At 37.7% G+C, this 22,177-nt stretch overlaps 2 protein-coding genes across 3 annotated transcripts in view; one reads left to right on the top strand and one right to left on the bottom strand.

Moving 5' to 3' along the window:
• On the top strand, window positions 1-17,765 carry HIGD1C (HIG1 hypoxia inducible domain family member 1C). The gene is made up of 4 exons (XM_079139839.1): window positions 1-1,434; window positions 2,102-2,233; window positions 6,547-6,681; window positions 16,890-17,765. Exons 2-4 carry the CDS (start codon window positions 2,140-2,142, stop codon window positions 16,952-16,954), a joined length of 294 nt encoding a protein of 97 aa, XP_078995965.1. The 5' UTR covers window positions 1-1,434; window positions 2,102-2,139; the 3' UTR covers window positions 16,955-17,765.
• The window catches only part of LOC306660992 (natural resistance-associated macrophage protein 2), a 38,876-nt gene continuing 33,687 nt past the window's right edge, over window positions 16,989-22,177 (bottom strand). For both annotated transcript variants that reach the window (XM_079139788.1, XM_079139789.1), the window contains exon 17: window positions 16,989-21,838. In XM_079139788.1, coding sequence (XP_078995914.1) covers window positions 21,761-21,838 — 78 coding nt within the window. In that variant the 3' untranslated portion in view covers window positions 16,989-21,760. The remainder of the gene's footprint in view (window positions 21,839-22,177) is intronic.

Genomic DNA, 22,177 nt, shown 5'->3' on the forward strand with positions numbered 1-22,177 from the left:
AAAATGTTGTTTTTGTTTGTTTTGCCATTTATGATATTACGATATTGGGACAACTGATGAAGTATGAATAAAATCATTTGAGTGAATAACAGTATTATACTGATGTTAATTTCCTATTTTTGATCACTGTATTACAATTTTCTAAGAGAATGCCTCAAATGCATACAAAAGCATATATTGGCATATGTTGGTAGGCACATCAGTCCACAACTTACTCAGGTGGAAGAAAGAAAGAAAAAAATGAAAAATGAGAATTTGGGTGCTTGACAGCTCTTTGTACTACTCTGGAAACTTTTCTGTAAATCTGAAAATTGAAGATATAAAATTTTAAGGGGAAAAAAACCGTGAACGTTATCTGGTCCTCTGCCTTCGTCCTGAGGTGTCTATGGCTACAGATGAGGGAGGTGGTCAGTGTGGATTTTTCTGAATTCTCCAATCCCCAAGGTTGCCAGGCCAGAACTGGGCAACAGAGAGAAGCATTCCCACTAACTCGCCCCTGGGCGCTCCCACATCACCCTGGGTCTCGCGCAGGCGCAGGAGGCAAGCTCTCACAGGGCCATACCGTGCCCGCCCTGCCCTCGGATTGGCCAAGAAGGTAGTGATGTCACATCTTTTTCCATAATAGGCGCGTGGGGCTCCAGGATTTGCAGGACCTGCAGGTGTGAGGATCCCACAGAACCTGCTTCTCTACTTATCTCCTGGGACAAAAGTGGGATCTCTGGATTTCCTCATCGTCAGGATTATTGGCCTATGTCCTCATCTGTTGACCATTGGTTATCTCAAGACATTTTTCCTTCTAGTAACAGATCATCAATGTAGTTGCTGTGAATCATTTACCCTCTCCCAATATACCATTATACTCTTCTGCCTTCGTTTACTTGTGTCCCAGCGCTGCAGCTCAGTATCCCAACTGGGAGCAGTTTCCTAAACGACAGTGACAATCTTGACCTCATATCGTTATTTCTGCCCTTCCCCCACCAGTATAGTGATCTTGCACCCTCTCTACCTTCTATTTTGAGCCCAGATATCAGATATTAAGATTCATGGTCAAAGAAGTTGAGCGCTCCCCTGTGAAGGCAGACCTAAATAAATGCATCCTCTTCCAAAGCCATGTCTGTTTGTTTTTTGTTTTGGTTTGTTTTGGTTTTAAAATGCTGGAATCAAACCCAGGACTATATTCCCCAATCCCACCTTTCTTTACTGTTGTCTTCAAAAGCATTAAGTTCTTCGTGGCCAGGTGCTGCTGTCAGTTTCCAACAGAAGTGGTGAAAACCCTGGCCAATACCAGCTGGCCACTCCCTCAGTGTGTTTGTTTCTAGGCTTTCCTATTATCATTTAATTGGAAATCACAGGGAAACGTGTTCAGGGGCTTACATCATCTCTTCCAATCTACAGCCTCTTGTTCAAAGAACACCAGAAGACAGCAGGTGGAAGGTATTGTGCTTTTGCCACTTACTGGGTTACATTTTCTGATGAGATCTCATTCATAGGATGAAACAACTGGACTTGAAAATAGTGGGTTGAATGGGTAAGAGACTGAGATGATGCTAAACCTATTGTGATTGTAGTTGCTCTTGCGAGTGTATTCATTCATCCTGGGTAGAGAAAGAAGATTATCTTTCATCATCTGACTTAGCATCCGGCATACAGTAGATGCTTGGTAAATATTGAAATGACTCTATAATACCCTGCACATTTTGCAGAATTGGGAGTCTTGTTCTTCCATTACTTGTGAATCTGGAGATATTTTTACTTATATTTGCACTGTCATATAAAAGAAACTGTTCTTACTGCTTGGGGAGGAGGGCCTGAGGTTCTCAATGATTTCAAATGCTATGCAGTGAAAGGAAATTGATAACAGAATTATGATCTGTGTTCATTTTTACTCAGTAATCATGGAATCTTATTGCCAGTTTCTAATTTTTTTTTTCCTTACACTTCTTCCCCCAAAATGAAAGAACTCTGTAGTGAAAAGTGTGGAGGAAGAAGAACTATTTATTTCAGTTGAACAGATAGGCATGTCAAGCAAATGAAAATGGAAAAGCACATTGTTAACAATGTGTTGGGAGAGAGTAAATGGATTCTTTTGAATGATTCACAGCAACCACGTTGATTTCCTATTGTTACGAGAGAGAAAAAATGTCTTCAGATAACCAGTGGTCAGCAGATGAGGATGAAGGCCAATTATCCCGACTGATCAGGAAATCTAGAGACTCCCCCTTTGTCCCTATAGGTAAGTACAAGCCTTGACTGAATATTGGAAAATGTAGTAACACAATAATGCCTTGGCTTTGAGGCCTGAAATGTCTCATATAACTGATTTTTTTTTTCAGATAGTTGAAGCTAATCCCCTTCCAAGTATGAATATGAGTTATTTCAGAATAGTTTCTAGTATGAAGTAAGTCCTCAATAAATGTTAACTATAATTATTTGGAGCATCAAATTTTATTCAATTTTATCTATTTCATTAGAGGTCTAACTAAAATTATTAGTTGCCAGCAAGTCTGTTAAAGATTAATGAAATGCATTTCTTTGCTCTGTACATAACTCCAGGCTTTAAATTCTAGTGTCTTCTGTTTATAGATACTTGTTTCATTCACTATTATTTGGAAACCATTAAAAACTTCTGCTCTAATGTTCTATGGCTAGAATTCAGAGTAAAGCTCTGAGTGAAAGCCTGGGTCTGCCTTTACATTTGAAAGCATGAAATTTATTGTGTTTATTTTGGCTACTCAGCAGCATCCTGAGGTGTTCCAGATGTCAAGACTGATGGTTAAGTAAATTCTAATTTTAAAAAATGGTATTATAATTAGATCTGGATTTTTATCCTAGTTTGCCTCTCCTCACCCAAATTTAGTATATACTTAACATTTTCAGTAGATACTATATGTAGGTGGCTTTTAAAAATATTTATTTAACTGGACTGAGAATGCAGCTCAGAGGTAAAGCACTTGCCCGGCAACAACCACAACAACAACAACAACAAAGAAAAAAAAAGAAAAAGAAAAAGAACATAAGCATCAATACATCTGAGCTTTTTTTCCTTGTCCTCTGCTTAACTTGCCCTGAGCATTATTGTTGTACACTACAGCCATTCCTCTTTCCTTGTGTTTATTTCATCTGGAAACTGTTAAAATAATTTACTTAGATTTGACTTACGTAGGTATGTGAAGGTATTAATTCCATAAAATCTTATAAGCAGGTATAAGTCATATGATTTAAGTGTCACTGCAACTCCAGCAATTTCACCTTTCAAAAGCACCAAATTTTACTTTACAATAATGTTATATTTAGAAGTTTCATGTAATTTGATTAAGACTTCTTAGAGCATCCATAAGAAATGGAAGCAAATAGTAGTGATTTATTTATCTTCCTTAGCATTTTTAACTAGAAAAACAATTCAGGAACACAGTGCTGCTGCAATAGATAATGCTAATGAACAGAGATTAATCACTGTGCCTGCTGAACATTAAACTATTTTCCAGAGACATTTAGGGTGATTAAAGCAGAAAGACGAAAGTGTTCCCAGCTAAATTCAATTATATACAAACCAGAGACACTACGTGAAAAACAGTAAAGCTTCTGACTTTAATCTCTAAAAGAAAATCAGTTTAAGAAAGAACAGAACCTTGATTTGATCAAGGGAAAAGAGCCAAGTTTTTTCTAGAAAATAAATAATGATAAAATTTGGATATATATCATTGAGTAGTTTTGTTTAGCTATTGTTATTTTAATATCTATAGGATGTCCTGCTACAGGATGGAGTGTATTGTGCAGATAATTTACAAAATATTTTTATTGATTATCTTAAGCCACTTACATCATTATAAATATAATCTACTGGGCTAGGGGTATATTTCAGTGGTACAGTGCTTCCCTAGTACACATGAGGCCCTGGATTCACTCTCTAGCACTGCAAAATAAATAAAAAATAATAATATATCTACATTGTTCAAAGTTGTTTTATAATGACTGTTAAGGTCTGTGACTGATTATTTGATTTTGTGTCTTTCATTTACCATTTCATATATAGATTTGTGTATTAATACTTCCCTATCTTATAATTTTTAAAAGTATACAGTTTTTGTTCTGTTTTGGCCATTTGGATTGATAGTTCTTCCTCAGACACAGGGTAACCATGAACAGTTTTGTGTCATCTCTTTTTGCTTATATTCTTGCAATACGTTCCCCAAAGTAGAATTTCCAGGGGATGAAGTATGAGCAGTGTAATATCATTTATGTATTTCTAGGATTCTTTCCAGAAAGATTGGCCAAACTCACAGAGCTTTCAGCATCATAACTATTTCTCTAATGGTCTATCACATCATTTAGCTGTTATTTGGGCTTTTTGTTGTTGTTGTTTTGATATGTTGTGGTACATCAGTCGTTTTAATTTCAATTGCATTTACTGCTGATCATCCTATAAAATATACATATAAACATGGTTATTTACACTGTTTCTTATTTCCATTACTAAATGAATCCTGAAAGAATAAATATGAATAAATATATACTCACCCAGAGAAGCACACATGTGCCAAGAGTTAATGAAAATGTGCATCCCACTTAAAAATCAACTGCATTTCTATATACTAACCACAAACAAATGGAACTTGAAAATAAAAACATAATACCATTTAAAGTCACTGTGAAGAAAATAAAATGCTTAGCTACATACGTAACAAAACATGTATGTTGAAAATTACAGAATATTAATGAAATAAATCAAAGACCTTAATAAATAGATTACTGAGTTCATGGATTAGAAGGTTCAATATATACGTGTAAATGTTCCCCAAATTGATCTATAGGCTTAAGTAATTCCTATTAAAACCCAGCAATTTTTTTTGTAAACATAGATAAGTTTATTATAAAATTTATATGACAAGGTACAAGTCCTAGAAGAGCTAAAACAATTTTTTTTTTTTTCAAGGATTAAGTGGAACAACTCACTCTAACAGATGTTCAGGGTTACTGTGTATCAATGTAATCAAGACAGTGTGATTAATGATGGAGAGACAAATATATGGATCAATGTGATAGAACCAAAAAAGTAGCCCACAGTTTTACTGTATCAAAGTTTCTTATTCTTTTTTCATTAAGTGAAATTTTTTTTTTTTTTGGTATGTGGTGCTGGGGATTGAACCTAGGGCCTTGTGCATATGAGGCAAGCACTCTACCAACTGAGCTATATCCCCAGCCCTTTTATTCTTTTTTTCAACATGTAACATTTTGTCCTTGTCAATTTTTACTAAGTCTGCCTTATCTTCTTACAGATATTATATGTATGCTATTCTATTTTCCAGGGCATGTTATTGTTTATATTTTTGTTTTGTTTTACATTTAACACTTACTCATCCATATATTTTTTGGTAGTGGGGGGAGGGTCTGATGTGAGATACAAATTCAAGGCAGTCCTTTACACCAATAAATTGTACTAATAACATTTACTAAATATTCCTTTTTCTGTTATTTGATTATTTTTGGTTTGTCATGGATTAAGTTCTCAGAGTGCTTTATACCTCTTTCTAAAATCTTTCCCATTTATTTGGTCAATTCTCCATTTTAAAGCCAGTTACATGGCATCTTGGTTGTTCCAATGATATATATACCTCCACATACCCCCCAATCCTCCCACACACCTGAGAATACAGAAATATTTGTATAGGGTCTGGACTTTTCGAGAATAATAGTTCTTCTCAGAGTCATGTACTTCTTGTGCATGTATTCAGACCTTTTCCACTCTCATTAAAGTTTTCTGTGTCACTTTTTACAGAACAATGTTTTTATCTCTTTCCTAGATTTACTTCTTATTTGATGACAAAAAGAGAGGAATATAACCAAACACTCAAAAGCTATGGATTGTGGGGTCAGTTCACACAACAGCTAAGTGTCTTGCCCCAGATAATGGCCTTGTAGCATGTACAATTTGAAATCATTCATCAGGAAAATTACAACTGACTGGACAAGTTACTATACTGTATGGTTCAAGTTGATCTGGGAAGAATCAAAACTGCAAATATTGAATCCAGGAATATTAAGGGCCCATTGTAAATTCTGGTGCATCAACTCTAGCATGGTTCTTTTAAAAGTATCCTTTAGTATAGGCTAAGCATCTATAATCCAAAAATCCAAAATGCTACAAAATCTGAAACCTTTTGAGTGCCAACATAATACCCCAAGTAGAAAATTCTACACCTGTCTTCATGTGACAGGTCATGGTCAAAACCCAGGTTCACTAAAAATATTGCATAAAATTACTTTCCATCTGTGTGAATAAGGTAAATATGAAACATAAATGAATTCTGTGTTTACACTTGGGTACCATCCCCAAGGAATCTCATTATGTATATGAAGATATTCCAAACTCTGAAGAAACCTGAAATCCATAATACTTCTGTCCCAAGCGTTTCAGAAAAGAGATACTCAACCTGTATTTTGACTGCTTATCTTCCAGATACTCTTTCTTTATACAGCCTTTCACTTAACTCTCTGAGCTCCTCAGAATTCTTGCCTCTGTTTAACTTATACTTTAAAAATTCACAGGTATAGCAGGCTTTGTGACTGTGGTGTCGTATGGTCTTTACAAGTTAAAGTACAGAAGAGATCAGAAAATGTCCATTCATCTTATTCACATGAGAGTTGCTGCCCAAGGATTTGTTGTAGGAGCTGTGACTATAGGTAACTTCCTTAATTTATATCTTATGTTCCTCTGTTTTTGAGAATATTTTTATTCTACTTATTTGTAGTAGAAAATAAAGAGTGGATGAAGATTATATAAATGGGAGAGAAGGTTAAGAAAGACATCTTCACTTGGTTGACAGTTATGGGATTAATTTCTTATTTTTCAGCTCACAAAACCTGACAAAACCCCCATTAGAGAACTAGAGTGATGGGTTTTTATGCTCTATGGTAAAAAGAGAAGTGAACGGTTCCTATCCTAAATAACTCCACTAACATTAGTGGTGATCTTTCCCAGCACATACCAACAGCAGATGTAGTTATTAGAGTAGCTGAATGGGGAAGTTATTTTTAGAGCCAACAAATCTAAACAGCCTTGTTCTACTTTTAGCTTTGCCTGGTGGCAGCATGGTAGGCACAGAAGATTATCCAAGGTAGGATTATTGCTAATTGAAAACTTTTCCCAAGTGTGAGCAATAGGAAAATCTTTTGTTTTTCATTAACCCATAACTTAGGTAAGGCCTACTTGGTCAAATCCAAAGAATAGCTGTAAAGTTATCTTAGTTAATTCAGATTGTAACAATATTAACTCTGTTAGTTGTGCAATTAGGTATACCTAACAAGAAGTCTATTTGGGAACCTAAATTATCCCTTTTTTTTTTTTTTTTGAGAGGGATCAACGTAAATGGGAACAAGTCACAGTGTTCTCAGTCCAAATTAATGCTTGCAGACTAGAGGCAGCCTAAGAGTAGGGGGATCATGGATTAATGGGCATAGGGTGTATAGGATGGTACATGGTAGTTCTTATCACTGTGAACTATGATATGCAAGTCTCCAACCAAATACAACCAGAAGACTTACTCCAGAGTTCCAGTCCTTATTTTCAGTATTTGGCAAACATTTAAAAATATCTTCTATGTGCCAGATGCTATACTAAAGATATAGAGATAAGATTCAGACTTTGCTTGCAAATAGTATTATAGTCTACTTGGCAGAGAGACCAAGAAGAGAAGACAATCTACAGTCATAAACACTGTAACAGAAAAAGGAAAGATTGTATGGGGCACAAGCACAAATAAGGTATTTTTTTAAATACATATTTTTAGTTGTCAATAGACATTTACTTTACTTATTTATATGTGGTGCTGAGAATTGAACCCAGTGTCTCTCATGTACCACTGAGCTACAATCCCAGCCTTAAATGAGGGATTTTTAACTGAGGCTTGGAAGTCAGCAGAGGTTTCTAGAAGGATAAAAACCATGTAAAGAGCTAAGAATAGAAGGAAATTAGAAAGAGAAGGTCAGGATTTAGGCAAAGGAATACAGAAAGGCACAGAAGCAAGGCATGCTGGTGAATCTCTGCAGAGCTTAGTATGGAGGTGAGCCCATCAGTGATGAGAGAAACGCAACCACTAGTAGCAATATTTAATAAGGGACTTATTATTGGTCTTTGGACTTATGTGATTATGAAGCTCTTGCTTATGTATCTCCAATGGGGCCTGGTGTGGGCACAATAATTAGGAAGGAAAGATGGATGTAACGTGAGAGAAGCAAAGAACATCCAGAACCTGCAAGGACAAGATAGAGCATACTGAACACACTGGAACTCTTGTGGGTTTTCTTCCTCAAGAAATTAAATCATGTATTAATTACAATGATGAGGAATGATACACAAGCTTCATTCCCATCATCATTTATCTGGTAGCATTATTTAATTTAATCATTATATGGGGAGTCCCAACAATCATTTTTATAATCAAATACTTCCACAAATGTGCTGGGGTGACTCTTTCAATGGTGAACTTTAGAAGGTCACAACAGTCACTGTCAGTTCAATTACACCAAAGTTTCTGAAGACAAAGTCTATTTTTTTTTTTTTTTTTTTTTTGGTCAATAAAATTTGTGGTTTTTAAAATTTTCATTTATTTATTTATTTTGGTTAATGGCTTCTCTACCCAAGTAGTTCTAAATAAATTTCAAATGGAACCTGGCATCACCCTGAAAGAATCCTAACTTCACACTGTCAGGAAGGTTTACCAAGATGGCTTCAGAGTAGACTTAACGTTACACAGCACATTTAAACCAAAGCACATCTACTGAACATCATGATCAGACTATAACATGTAGCAATCAATAGCATGAGTGTAAACAAAAAAATTTAGGTTAAAGCCCTTTGTTGGGAGGCTTTACACTTTCCAAATAACAGAACCTAAAATAATCTGTTACAAAGTAGTCACATACAGTTCTCAGAGTATTTTGCCCATACACAAATATTGTCTAAAATGTGTCTTTTTTGTAGCACCCAGGCCAAGCCACGAGGAGCATGGCTGAGTTCACAAATCTGTCATAACCTGTAGCTTCCCTGTCACTTCTCTGCCTCTCCTGTCCTGCTAAGCTTTGTTTCCTGGCAGTATTAACCCTTCTATCTCTGCCATGGCTACTGCTACTGCTGCTGTTCCAACTGCCAGAGCCACCTTGGTTTCATGATTTGGCAAAGTACTGGCCTCTACCACCACAGGGACAGTTTCTGCCTCTAAAGTTTCCTCCCTTCATGGACCCACAATTTGAAGTCTGACTGTTTTAACTCAGAATCACCACCTCCAAATTGGTTCCATTATCACCAAATGCACTGGAGCCATTCACACTGCACCATATATAACTCCATAGCTACCACCAAAGTCACTGTGGCCACTGAAGTTTTCTCCATGAGTAAAGTTGTCATTGTCACCAGACAGCCACCAAAGTTTCCAAATCAGTTTGATCTCTGGCTGGATGAAGCACTAGGCATCTTGACAGGGCTTTCTGCTCTTCACAGTATGGCCAGTTGCAGGATGGTATTTCTGAATGACTGTCTCATCCACAAAGTCATGGTCATCAGAAGATACAAAAGTAAAGTCCCTCTTCTTGCGACTGCTTCAACCAGTCATGGTTTCATCACTTCAATTTTCCAGCACTGTTAAACAGTCTCATAGGTGATGTTCTTCAGTGTCTTCTATAATGCTACCAACAAACACCCTTCTTACAGATCAGTGGGCACCTGGTCTCTGAGAACCTTCTCCTGCCATAGCCCTTTTTGGTTCTACAACTCTTCCATCCACCTTGAGTGGCCTTACCTTCATGACTGCATCCAACTCCTTCACAGTGGCATAAGTGACAAACCCAAAGCTCAGACAAAGCTTAGACTATCTCTGATCAATTCAAAGCTCAGCCCTCTGATGAACAGCTTCTGCAGCTGTCTGGGCTCTTTAGGAGACTGATATTATACCAGTAGAAAGATATTTTTAGATATTATACTAACAGGAAGAAAGATTTTAGTGATACATCCATAGGCAGAGAGAGCTTCTTCAATTTTTTGAGGGTTTTGTTGTGTTGGTATTAGGAATTTAACCTAGGGGCACTTTACCACTAAGCAACAACCCTGATCCTTTTTATTTTTTATTTTGGAGAGAGCGGCTTGCTAAATTGCTGAGCATCACTAAGTTGCTTGAACTGATCATTCTGCCTCAGTCTCAGTCACTGGGATTACAGGCCTGTGCTACCATGCCCAAACTCTTGTGATATTTTTAGTCATCTCCAAGCCTCCAGTTCAATGAGAGAGACATAGAAAAAGCTAATGTCTTTCAATCTGGAGATAAATATGACCTGGCCAAGAAGTCAGAGAAGGGTGAGGGAGAAAAGTCAGCAGAAGACATACTGGGTGCACTCCTGATTGCTGCCCATTGCACATAGGTGAGTCAGCAGATCAGCTGAAATGCGGCAACAGTGCCTTCCTGGCATGAAAAGAATTGGGCTGCTGTTTCACTTCTGCCTTCCAAACTTCTTGCAAAATGTCTCTCATGTACTAACTGGGGAATAAAGGGAAAGCAATTCTGGAAAATGTAGTTACGAGGTACTCAGCTGAGATAATACAGATCCATCACTGTCCAGCCCTGGTCAAACAGGCATCCTCATTTAAACGCACTTACCTCCAAATACAAACAACAGCAAAATCAACTATCCCTTATGAACCCCAGAATGTGCTAATTCTCTCCCAAAAGACAATACAAAGTCCTTTTGTCTGTCTTTGGGTGATGCTGATACCTCACTGAGCTAAATCACCTTTCCCTGTGACATCTGTGGCTTAAATCCTAACCTATAAGGTTAACTACTATTAATGCTTCTTATATTAGATAATAGGTAAATGAGTCATATGCAGTGACACATGCCTGTAATCCCATCTACTCAGGAGGCTGAGGGAAGATGATTTCAAGTTCCAGGCCAGCCTGTGCAACTTAAAGAGGGACCTTGTCCAAAATAAAAAATAAAAATGGCTGGAGATATAACTCAGTGGCAGAGCATCCCTGTGTCCAATCTTCAGTACTGGGTGGGAAGGAAATAAAAGGCAAATGGAAGTGGGGAATAGAAAAAATTGGGTAGATATATACACAAACATATGCATACCAAAATGAGGAAGAAGTGTTCACAACGATCAGAGCCTTTGTTTCTTCAACTGAACAAGTAGTCATAACTATATAACTAGAATAGTCATAGTCATAACTATTATAACTATATTCTTCCATTACCTATTTCACAATCTGTTTGCCTTTGGCAAGCATCTTGGCTTATTGGACTGATTATTGGACTGGTGGGGTAACCCATACTTTCATATCTAAAGGGTGTAGGTCATTAGCCATCCTTTATTACACCCTAGAGTGGGTGTAATTTTCCATCTTCTTTAATAATTGGACATAAGAATACTATGAGGTAGCCCAGAAAATGTCATGCACTCCAATTCCCCCTTGGTACTCAGATCAGATCAATGTAATAAACTAAGGTGATGTCCTGTGGAATGAAGAGATGATCACAATCGCTGCAGACTTAAGATTACAGCATAGCACAGGAAGGGTCACATAGCCCTAGGATTGGGCAGTGAAAGTATACTGCAGGCCCTGCCTGGTGAAAAGCAAATTGGCTTCTTATGGTCTTTACTAAATGGTCTACAGAAAAAAAGCAATCAGTTGCACACTCACTAGCAAAGGTTGTGTTGATTTGCTCTAGCAATGAAAGCACATCTGAATAGCAGCTGCAATTAGAATGAACACTGAATGAGGTTTACAGGAACCCAATTTCATTTTCTAAGATCCATTTGTCTTCTGCCAAATAAACTGAATGAGGATGTGTTAGGAAGTACCACCCTGGCATCTCTGAAGTCCTTGATGATGGCACTAATCTTTATAGTCCCTATTGAAATATAATAATGCTTTGGTTTGAGTAGATTAAGGCAATCAGAATGACATCCACTTTTACTATTTGAGTAGATTAAGGCAATCAAAATGACATCCTTACTTCACAGTGTAAGAATTTTGACAGCTGCTGAGAGTGTCTTTTCTGATTACACAATCCAAAACTGGGGAATAACATAGGGTGGATTCAGGAAAACATGAAGCTGCATGTGATGGACCTACTGCGAAACAATACTGACCTTTTGACTCTATAAACTCCTACCATGACTATTGCATCACACTAATTCTACCAAAGTAGAAGTCAGTTGCCAATTCAGAAGCAGTATTCAAAAATCCCCATAAATATGATTGTTATATTATAAATATGATTGTTATATTATATTATGTATAATATAATAAATGTATATATATATATGTATACACACACACACACACATACACACATATATTGGGGAGGAAGGGGAAGGTCTATATAAGAGAGTCTTTCCTGGCCTCCCTCCTCATTCAAGGAACACTGGGTCTATAAACTGATTCTTATCTAGGAATTGGTCAAGGGACCATGGCTCTCTTTTGTGATGGATCAAGTCAGGTTTTATTCACCACACCCACAGCTTTATTGCTTACTGCTACCCGACACTTTCACTTCTAGGGACACCATTCCAATAAGCCTAAGCCAAAGATCTCTGTGGTTTGCACTATTCTGATGCCTGCTTAATCTTTGCTGCCCATTCCATCAATCAGGCTTTCCTTATCTTTGTCAATTAAATGGTGCCACTTGACCCCATAACACCAAGATGCCATTTTTCACATTGAATTCAAGGAGCCTCACAGTTCACACTGTCATTTCTGATTTACAGATAGTCACCACAAATGCCACTGAATGCCATGGCCACAAGTACATTTCCCACAACCTTGGGAAGGGAGCAGGTGTGCTTAGGGACTAGGTGAGCAAGGCAGATTCACTCTGGCAGTCAACCCACCTCATCTGGATACCTACCTCTGTGGCAGTTTCTCAACTCAGCACTAATGATGTTTGGGGTTGTATTGTTCTTTGTTGTGGATGGTTGTTGTGTGCATTGCAGGATATTTGGCAGCATCCATGGTCTCTACCCACTAGCTGCCAGCATATCCTCCCCACTTCCTACCCCTCATTCACAACTACAGCTCTTGCAAGGAACTTCTAGTACTGCAACTTCACTGAGTGCAGATTACCTTCTGATCCAAGTCATAGTCATTCTTTGGCAGGGTCAGAAGGACTGCTTCTATTAGCAAAGGAAGGGGCTGGGGATATAGCCCAGTTGGTAGAGTGTTTGCCTTGCAAGCACAAGGCCCTGGGTTCAATCCCCAGTACCGCAAAAAAAAAAAAAAAAAAGATTCTACTAGCAAAAGAATCTCAGTAAAATACATGAGTTCACAGACCCAATTTCACTGAAATCTCCACTCATCCCCATCCCAATGTTCAAGGTTCTCTTTCCAAAGCAATGCCACCTTTACACTGGAGACTTTGTGAGGTGGCACATTTAAATTGTATTGTGACTAGCTACTCACAGCATGAGACCCTGAGTGTGGTTTTCAAAAGTATCAGCCACATGGGTACAGGAGTGAAGAGTTTCCTTTAGAAGAAGTTTTAAAGCTTTCAGCCTCCTCACTAGAACTTGTGCTAGCAATGAAAAACCCTGAGCCCATTATTGGCTTTTTGCAAATTCTCCAGCACACTTAAAAATAATCAGCCTCACTATATCCCTATTTCCACTAAATCTCCCATGACAATAAAGACCTGTTCACTTAAAACCTGGCTTTCTATAGGGCCTTGACTAAAGAATCTACAGGTCACAATTTAAGGAAGTGTCTTGCTCCTGAGTGCCATGGCCTGCGAGCATCCTCGTTACCACTGAACATTAATGCCTTTAATCAGATCAGAGAACCAATTCAGAGAACCTGTCCTGGTGCTTCTGTTCCTCTGGAAACACATCTTCATCACATTCTGCATCAGTCGGACTTTAGTCAGAGAAGCAAAACTACTAGTAGTGACATGAAAAGGTATATATTCTAGAGCTCTGGCCTTAAATAATGTCAGGAGCTGGCTAAACAGTCCATGTGAAACTATTGCTCATGTTTCTGATGTTGGGGCCAGAAATCAGCAAGGCAACTGTGGGAAGGAAAGATAAACTGGAATCTGCAAGGATGAGTTACCACTCAGAAAACAGGTGGGTTGGGTGAGGTGGCACATGACTGTAATCCCAGCAACTTGGGAGGCTTAGGCAGGAGGATTGAGAGTTCAAAGTCAGCCTTAGCAACTCAGCTAGACCCTGTCTCTAAATATAATATTAAAAAGGGCTAGGGATGTGGCACCATGGTTAAGCACCCCTAGGTTCAAATCCCTGATACAAAAAAAAAAAAAAAAGACAGGTGGGACCTAGAGTCAGTCTCTCTGCCTCCCTTCATGAGAGACATGGAGAACCTGGTACCCTTACATCATGGAGCTACAGTACATCTGGCCCAAGAGCCAGAGAAGCTAATGAAGATCCAGAAGCAGCTGAAGGAGCTGTGGTCTGGCTATGGTCCAACAACAGCAAGTTGAGCCAGTAGATAAAGCACAGTATGTACAATCTGTACCAGAGATAGTCACCCTGCATCAAGCCTTTAACCTTCTGGGTGTAAAAAGGACATGGCAGGGGCTGCTCCAACTTTCATCTTCCAAATCTCTTGCAAAACATCCAGAACAAGCCAAGATAACCAGAACTATGCAGGAAAGCAAATTCTGGGAAGCAGAGTTACATCTTAGCTACACTGATACAAAACAGATCCAAAATATACTTAAAATGATTGCTAGGAGAAGGGTAAAATGATGACGTGAACTAGTAAAAGGTTTAAACAAAGGAGTTAACATACTCAGACTGGCAGTTCAGAAAAGTACCTACTTTACACAAACCTCAAAAACAGGCAACACAAAAACTATTCAAAGGTAAATAGGTGGTCATACTATAAAGGCAAGGAAGAAAATTATTACTGTAAAACTCAGGACAGTGGTTACTTGTGGAAAAGAGAGGGCTGTGATCAGAACATGGAGGCTTCTAAAATGCCTGCAAAATTCTCTCTTGACTCATGTCAATTTCATGCACACTCTACAAGTATTTATTAATCTGGTCATTTCAGTTTTATGTGCTCTTCTCCAGGCATATTAAGTTTCACCATGAAAAAAAATGTTAAGAGGAAAAACAAAATGCTTAGTGTTGATTTGCAAAAGAGAAGAAAAAGTAAGAACAGAGAAACCAATTAGACTATAACTTAGACCCGAATTAAGACAGTGACAGTGGAAAAAGAGAAACAATGGATTCCAGCGATAGAAAAGACTTGGAAACCAAGTGATCAGGGAAAATAAGAGGAATCAAAGATGATTCCCAGGTTTCTGGTTTGTACAGATGGAAGGTTTGCCTTTTACTAATATAGAGAATGAAGAACAAAGGGCAGATCTGGTGGGAAGATAAGTGTTTATTAAACAAAGGAATAAAAGCTAACATTTAATGAATACTTTTGGTATGCTAGTCACTCTGTTGTATACTATTACCTCATGTAATCTTAATAAATGCCTATTTTTACACCACCTTCTATACTGAAATACAATTCAATAATGAAAACCACCGCCTGGAGCCTATCAGATCCCTGAGGCTGAAGAACATGGTCCCTGATAAGACTGTCCTTACTTCAGATGCCAGCCACACTCTCATTCCATAAGCTTTAGTATGATCCAAAAGGCTCAAGAATTACAGATCCTCCAAGCATTTTAGAGCCCCACACTATGAAACCAGGACAAAGACAAAGTCTTTATTATACCATAATACACCAAACCTATCTTCTGGGGTAGGATACCATTCCATTTTACACAGAAAGATACTGAGGCTTACAGAAAAAAAGTTGTTTGCAATCACATGGACAACTGACTACAGACCTTAGGAAGTCCTTTTCTCTCTCTTTAAATTGAACTCAGGGGTCTTTACCACTAAGCTACAACCCCAGTCTTTTTTTATTTTTTGAGACAGTCTCACTAAGTTGCTGAGGGTCTTCTAGATTGCGGAGACTGGCTTTGAGCTTGGGATCCTCCTGCCTCAGCCTCCCAAATCACTGATTACAGGTATATGCCACCATGCCCTGCTCAAATTTAACATTTGGGGCTTGAATTTTATCTGTCAATTTTAGTAGTGTTTCATTAGAAAATTATGCAGACTTCTACTTCAATTTGCCATTTGTGGAGATATCAGAACAACTTACTGACCTTTTATCCTCTGTGTACTCTATGAAGATATTAACAAGCAGTCCCAGAAAGAAATCATAAGACACAGGAAGGATTCAAACAATCAGATAGCTGATATCTGAGATGGGGGTGGCAGCAGGAAAGGCAAATTAGTTAGTTTAAATCAGTGACCCCATAACTTGCTTTTGTAGGTGAGCATTTGCTAACATCCAGGAATTCACAGAAAACATCTTTCCTCTTCCACAGAAACCCCAGCTGCTTCCCTCCTTTAGCATGGCCCCAAGACCTTGTGGAAGCCATATACACCATTGGCATAAACCCACAGCTTAATTCACCCAACTAGATTGTAAATCCCCAGTGGCAGGGATTAGAGCCATTCACCTTTGTTTTCCTTAGGATACTGAGCACAAGTAGACACTGAAAAAATGTTTGCTAAATTGAAAGGCCTATTTTTTTTTTTTTTTTCTTAATAGCTGGGTCAAATTTGTCCTCTTTCCTACCTAGAATCCCACAATATTTTAAAATAAAACTTTAGGGTGACATAGAAACAGCATAACTTCAGATTGATACTGATCTTAAAGGACTTTTAAGGGATTTGGGTTGTTACTGGAGCCAAATGTATTAGGAGATGAATTATTTTCATATTGTGGGGCTAATTTCAGAAAAATACAAGTGAAAGCAATTCAGTGATGGTTTTCCATGAATTCTCTATTGATGTACATCTTTGTTTCTAGGTGTTCTCTATTCTATGTATAAGGATTACATTAGACCTCGATTCTTCAATGTGTCCAAAAAATGAAGCTATCTGCTGGAAGCAAGAAAGACAAGAGGCGTTGGGAGAATAAGTTTTATTTGAAAAATGAAACTGCAGAAACATCAGAAAGAATTCTCATAACCTCTGTATATTGTCTTCAAAGTTTTAACAAGTTGATTTCCAGATCAACAGTCATAATCAATTCAGAAATATCCCTTTTTCTTTGTACTGGGAGTCAAACCCAGGTCCTTATATATGATAGATGAGTGTTCTATCACTGAGCCACAGCCACAACCCTAGTCCTGAAAATATATTTTTAATCAGACTACTAGAAAAAATATACCCTCTTTGTACACCTTCAGCATTTAGAACAGATTAACTATGCTTTATTAAAAATTGACCTTTCATACAAAATCCAAAAACTTCCTTATTTTTTTTTTTTTTTTTTTGCAGAGGTGGGGATTGAACCCAGAGCCTTGTGCTTATAAGACAAGCACTCTACCAACTGAGTTATATCCCCAACCCAGTTTCCCTAATTTTGAGAGAGAGAAAAAAAGGAATATATTTGTTGCTTTAAAAGAGCAATGCAAAGAATTTATTTATTAGAGTAGCTATGCTATGCAGCCAGGTGCAGTGCTGCACACCTCACCTGTAATCCCAGCTACATGGGAGGCTGAGGTAAGAGGATCACAAGTTCAAGGCTAGCCTGGGCAATTTAACAATACCCTGTCTTAAAATTAAAAAAAAGAGCTGGGGAGTAGCTTGGTGGTGGAGTGCTGGCTGGGTTCAATCCCTACTACCAAACAGACACAAATAGACACACACACACACACACACACACACACACACACACACACACACACACACACAAGGATAGCTATGTGAACACCTACACAGGATAAAAGAGAAAAGTTAGAAAGAACACAGGATGTTCATTTACTACATCTTGGGTAAAGTGGTAGTCATGTCAGGAAGACCCTATGAACAAATCCTATATACCTGAATTTGCAAAATACTTCTTGAGCAAAGTTTTAGCTGTGTAATATATTAAGGCTTGAATGAGAGGCGGCTACGTTCACTGGCTACTGAAACCCTTGATGCCTTATGAACTACTTCCTAGGCAAATGGTACTCTACCATGGAACTACATCCCCAGCCCTTTTCATTTTTCATTTTGTCACCTTGAACTATTGTTCCTCCTGCCTTAGCCTCCCAAGTCACTAGGATTCTAGGCATGCACCATTATGCCCACCCTCCACCTGCCTTTTATATTTGGGTGATACATAGTAACGTAGAAATAGCTGCTCAGTAACAATTAGTTAATTGGTCTTTTCCTGACATTCAGGGTATATACTGTCAGAGCATCCGTTTTTTACAAATTGACCACAAAGTGTTGAATCACAGGAATTCAGTAAATACATCTGTTACTCTTCAGATTGTATGTATTAATATATGCATGTTGGGGTTTAGATAGGGCTTGAGTATGTCCCCACAAAGGTTCAATATGTTGCAAATTTGGTCCCCAGTGTGGCAATGTTGAGAGGTGGTAGGATATTTTTTATTTTTTTAAAGTACTAGGCTTTATCTTATTCTCTTTTTGAGGTACTGTGGATTAAATCCAGGGGCACTCATCTCTGAGCTCTATCCCCAGCCCTTTTTATTTTATTGGTCTAAAATTGACAGGGCTGGCCTTGAACTTGTGATCCTCCTGCCTCAGGCTCCTGAGTTGCTGAGATTACATGCAGCAGGTGGTGGGACTTTTAAGAGTGGGGCCTAGTGGGAACTGATTACATCACTGGGGGCACTGCATTTGGAAGAGATAAATGGAAATGTCATGGACCTGAGTTAGTTCTCATGAGAACAGATTGTTATAAGAGAGCCTGACTCTTAAATTGCTCTCTGGCTCTTTGTCAACCTATGGAATCTGTCCCTATCACATATGCTCCCACCATGATGCATCTACCACATGACACAGTGAAGAGGGTCCTCATCAAAGTTGAGCCAATGACAGCATCCTGCTCTTGAACCTCCAGAACTGAGTGTTAAATAAACTTCTTTTCTTTATAAAGTATTCAGCCTTATGTATTTTCTTATACTAATAGAAAACAGACTAATATACTGCATAAGCACACTTCCTGTAGAAATTCAAATTTATAAATCATAAATTAGAAAATAATTAAATGTTCTTAATTTTGCCAAAAAGCTTACCCAAGACTCACTCTTTAGGCATCAACCTCTTTTATTGGTTTTAGTGTGATTTGTTATCAAATTTTCTGATTACAGAAGCTGTGTGACCTCTGAGTAAATATATACAAAGCTTTACAAACTCATCTCTGTTCTAATAACATATAGTTAAAGAATGGAGAAGAGCTACAAAAGCCAGGCACAGTGACACATACCTGTAATCTCAGTAGCTCAGGAGGCTGAGGCAGTAGGATCACGAGTTTTCAAAGCCAGTCTCAGCAATCAGTGAGGCCCTAAGCAAGTTAGTGAGACCCTATCTCTAAATAAAACATAAAAAAAGGGCTGGGATGTGGTTCTGTGGTTGAGAGCCCCTGGGTTCAATCCCCAATACTGAGAGAGAGAGAGAGAAAGAGAGAAAGAGAGAGAGAGAGAGAGAGAGCACTACAGAAATCCCCAGAGTATTTAACCTCATTTTAATCAATCAACTCACCTTTCTATGAGTTAAAAACAGGATGTTTGATTTTTTTTAACTCCAACATTCTATGATAATGAAACTACTGAGAAATGGAATTGTCCAGCGAAGAGGAAAAATAAAACAAACTGGTTCATGTAGAGTTACTATCTAGATTATATCTCTGATAGATATCTATGTTTTACAATATAAAAACAATGAAACTTCCATTTTTAAGTGGGAACTTATTCATGTCAATTCACTCTCAATTTTAAGATTTGAAGGACACTAACCTAGGTTGCAGGGTTGCTACTCTTATGTGAAGGCTCACAAATCCCTGAAGTAGAAATGAGAAATTTTAAAGTGTCATTTAGGAAAACTCCCTGCCACTTAGAAGGCCAAACTATCATAATGTAGCTAGGCAATGTCTGGATTGCAAAAGACAGAGAGAAAGAAAAACCAAAAAAAGGTAGTAAGTTTTTATGGTTTTGTTTTGATCTGTTGTGGTACTGGGGATTGAACTCACGGGCACTCTACCACTGAACTGCATCCTCAATTTGAGAAAGAGACAGTTTTCCTAAAATGCTGGCCTCAAACTTACAATTTTTTTGCCTCAGCTTCCTGAGTAGCATCATCTTGCCCAGCAGGTAATAAATTTTAAAATAAGGCAGAGAGGTCAGACATTTCATTTAATGCTGAAGAGGAAAGTGAAGTTCAAAGTCACCCAAAGGCTGCAGAGGTCACAGACTCAATCAATACCTTGGAAGTCAGAAAGAAATGAGTGATGTGCTGGGGTATATGCCACCTTGGAGTATATGGCATTGAAAACAAATAGCTGCCATTCAGTTCCAGCCAATTGTACTTCCATGTAGGAATGTGGACCCAATGTGGCATATCTTCTGACTCTTCAATCAGATAATTATGATAAAACTTTTATTTAAGTATGTATGCATGCATGCAAGCTGGGTAGAATCAATCCCAGGACTTTGTGCATGCCAGGCAAGCACTCTAGCACTAAGTTATACCCCCAGCCAAAATTTTAATTCAAAAAGAACTTTTTCATTACAAAAATTTTAAGGAAGAAAATTAACAGGATGAGGGAGCAAAAAAAATTTACTAATTACATGCCAGCAGGCAGTTTGTGATCATATAGATTAATCTTCCAAGTCCCAGCCTAGCAATAATCTCATACTACTTAGTACAAATATCTTAAAATGAAATGCTTAGCATTCCCTAGGACATTCAACAAAATAAATATTAGCTACTCCAAGAAATAGATTTTGGACCTAGAAATGGTATTTGGAGTATTAATGGTTAAAGTGGGAAAAAGACATTGTGAAACTATACCAATATTAGAAAGAATATTAATACTTTGATTGTCTTGTATCAGAACTTAACACAGCTAAATGTTATTAGTTTCTCCTTTTTCTACCTAAAACTCAAATGCTAGAATGGGCTAAGCTACATTACAATGTGGGAAAACAATCATCATTTAAAATATGGTTTCTAGATGTTGTTACTACATATTAAGCAGGTTGGCAAATAACATTGTATCCCTGGTTTAATAACTAGGAAAATTTTCAAGAAAAATGACAACAAAGATAATACTAATTACAAAGTAGGTAGATAACCAGGGTTAAATAATATCACCAAATAGAAGAAATGATTTCTTTAGAAATGATGTAATATTAGTAGATACCAAGGATGTAACATGGCTGATTACAATCAAAGTAAAATTTAACTGGTAAAGTATCACTTTATAAGATAGTCAATTGGATCAGTCATTGTGGAAAAAAAAGAACATTTCCTTTCCCTTCTCACTTGTGATCCAAAGATGTAATTTACCTGAGATTGTTTTTTTAAAAAAAATATAAGATCTATTAGTTTTATATAACCTTAAAATTCTACCCAAACTGATGTTCAGGTTTGCATAAATATATAGACATATATATTTTTTAAAATCCAGAAGTCAAGACACACCCCATAGGGGTACGTGATCAGCGCAGGTCAATCATTTAACTCTGGTTATTGTTTGTTATGAGGTGGGTCCCTGATCTAAACTTATAGCTGTCAGTTTTTAATTCCATTTTCATGAGGCAATCTCTGCCTTTGTTCAAACGAACAAAACTCACCTCCAAACTAACAGAGGTATGTTAAGACAGTTGGCACAACAGGTTTTAGAGAAAATGGTTCTTATAGAGTCTCTCAGGCTGTTAGTCATCTTGACATAAGTGAATCAGCATCCACGGTGTTCAGAAGGTAGAGTTCAGGCTGAGCTGTCAATCCCAGGTGGTACTAAGGACAAAAAGTGGAAGAGAATTACTGATTTTCAAGTAGTTATTGCAATTGGGCAGTTAAGTACCTATAGTCAGCATATTAATTTAGGCCTTTTTCAGTACTACTATATTTTTCTTTCAGAAAATAGCCTATGTGTGGTTTCTGATGTTTATGATAATAGAGGAGCGTAGATAGGTAAGGACAGAGATAGTGCCAAATGCCTCAGTAAAAGAGGTACACTGCCTCAGGATGGGACTTCAGAGTAGGATGAGAGCAAACATGCACCGTGTTTTGTATTTTCATTCTATGTGTATTGGAAATCAGATTACAAATGGTGTAACTCCTGAGCCCTGTAAT

The sequence above is a fragment of the Sciurus vulgaris genome, assembly GCF_902686455.1.
Source record: "Sciurus vulgaris genome assembly, chromosome: 5".
NCBI classification, from domain to species: domain Eukaryota; kingdom Metazoa; phylum Chordata; class Mammalia; order Rodentia; family Sciuridae; genus Sciurus; species Sciurus vulgaris.

Coding starts and splice junctions, on each gene's coding strand:
- HIGD1C (XM_079139839.1), top strand. CDS start 2,140: ATGTCTTCAGATAACCAGTGGTCAGCAGATGAGGATGAAGGCCAATTA. Junction 2,234..6,546: donor CTCCCCCTTTGTCCCTATAG/GTAAGTACAAGC, acceptor AAAAATTCACAG/GTATAGCAGGCTTTGTGACT. Junction 6,682..16,889: donor TGTAGGAGCTGTGACTATAG/GTAACTTCCTTA, acceptor CTTTGTTTCTAG/GTGTTCTCTATTCTATGTAT.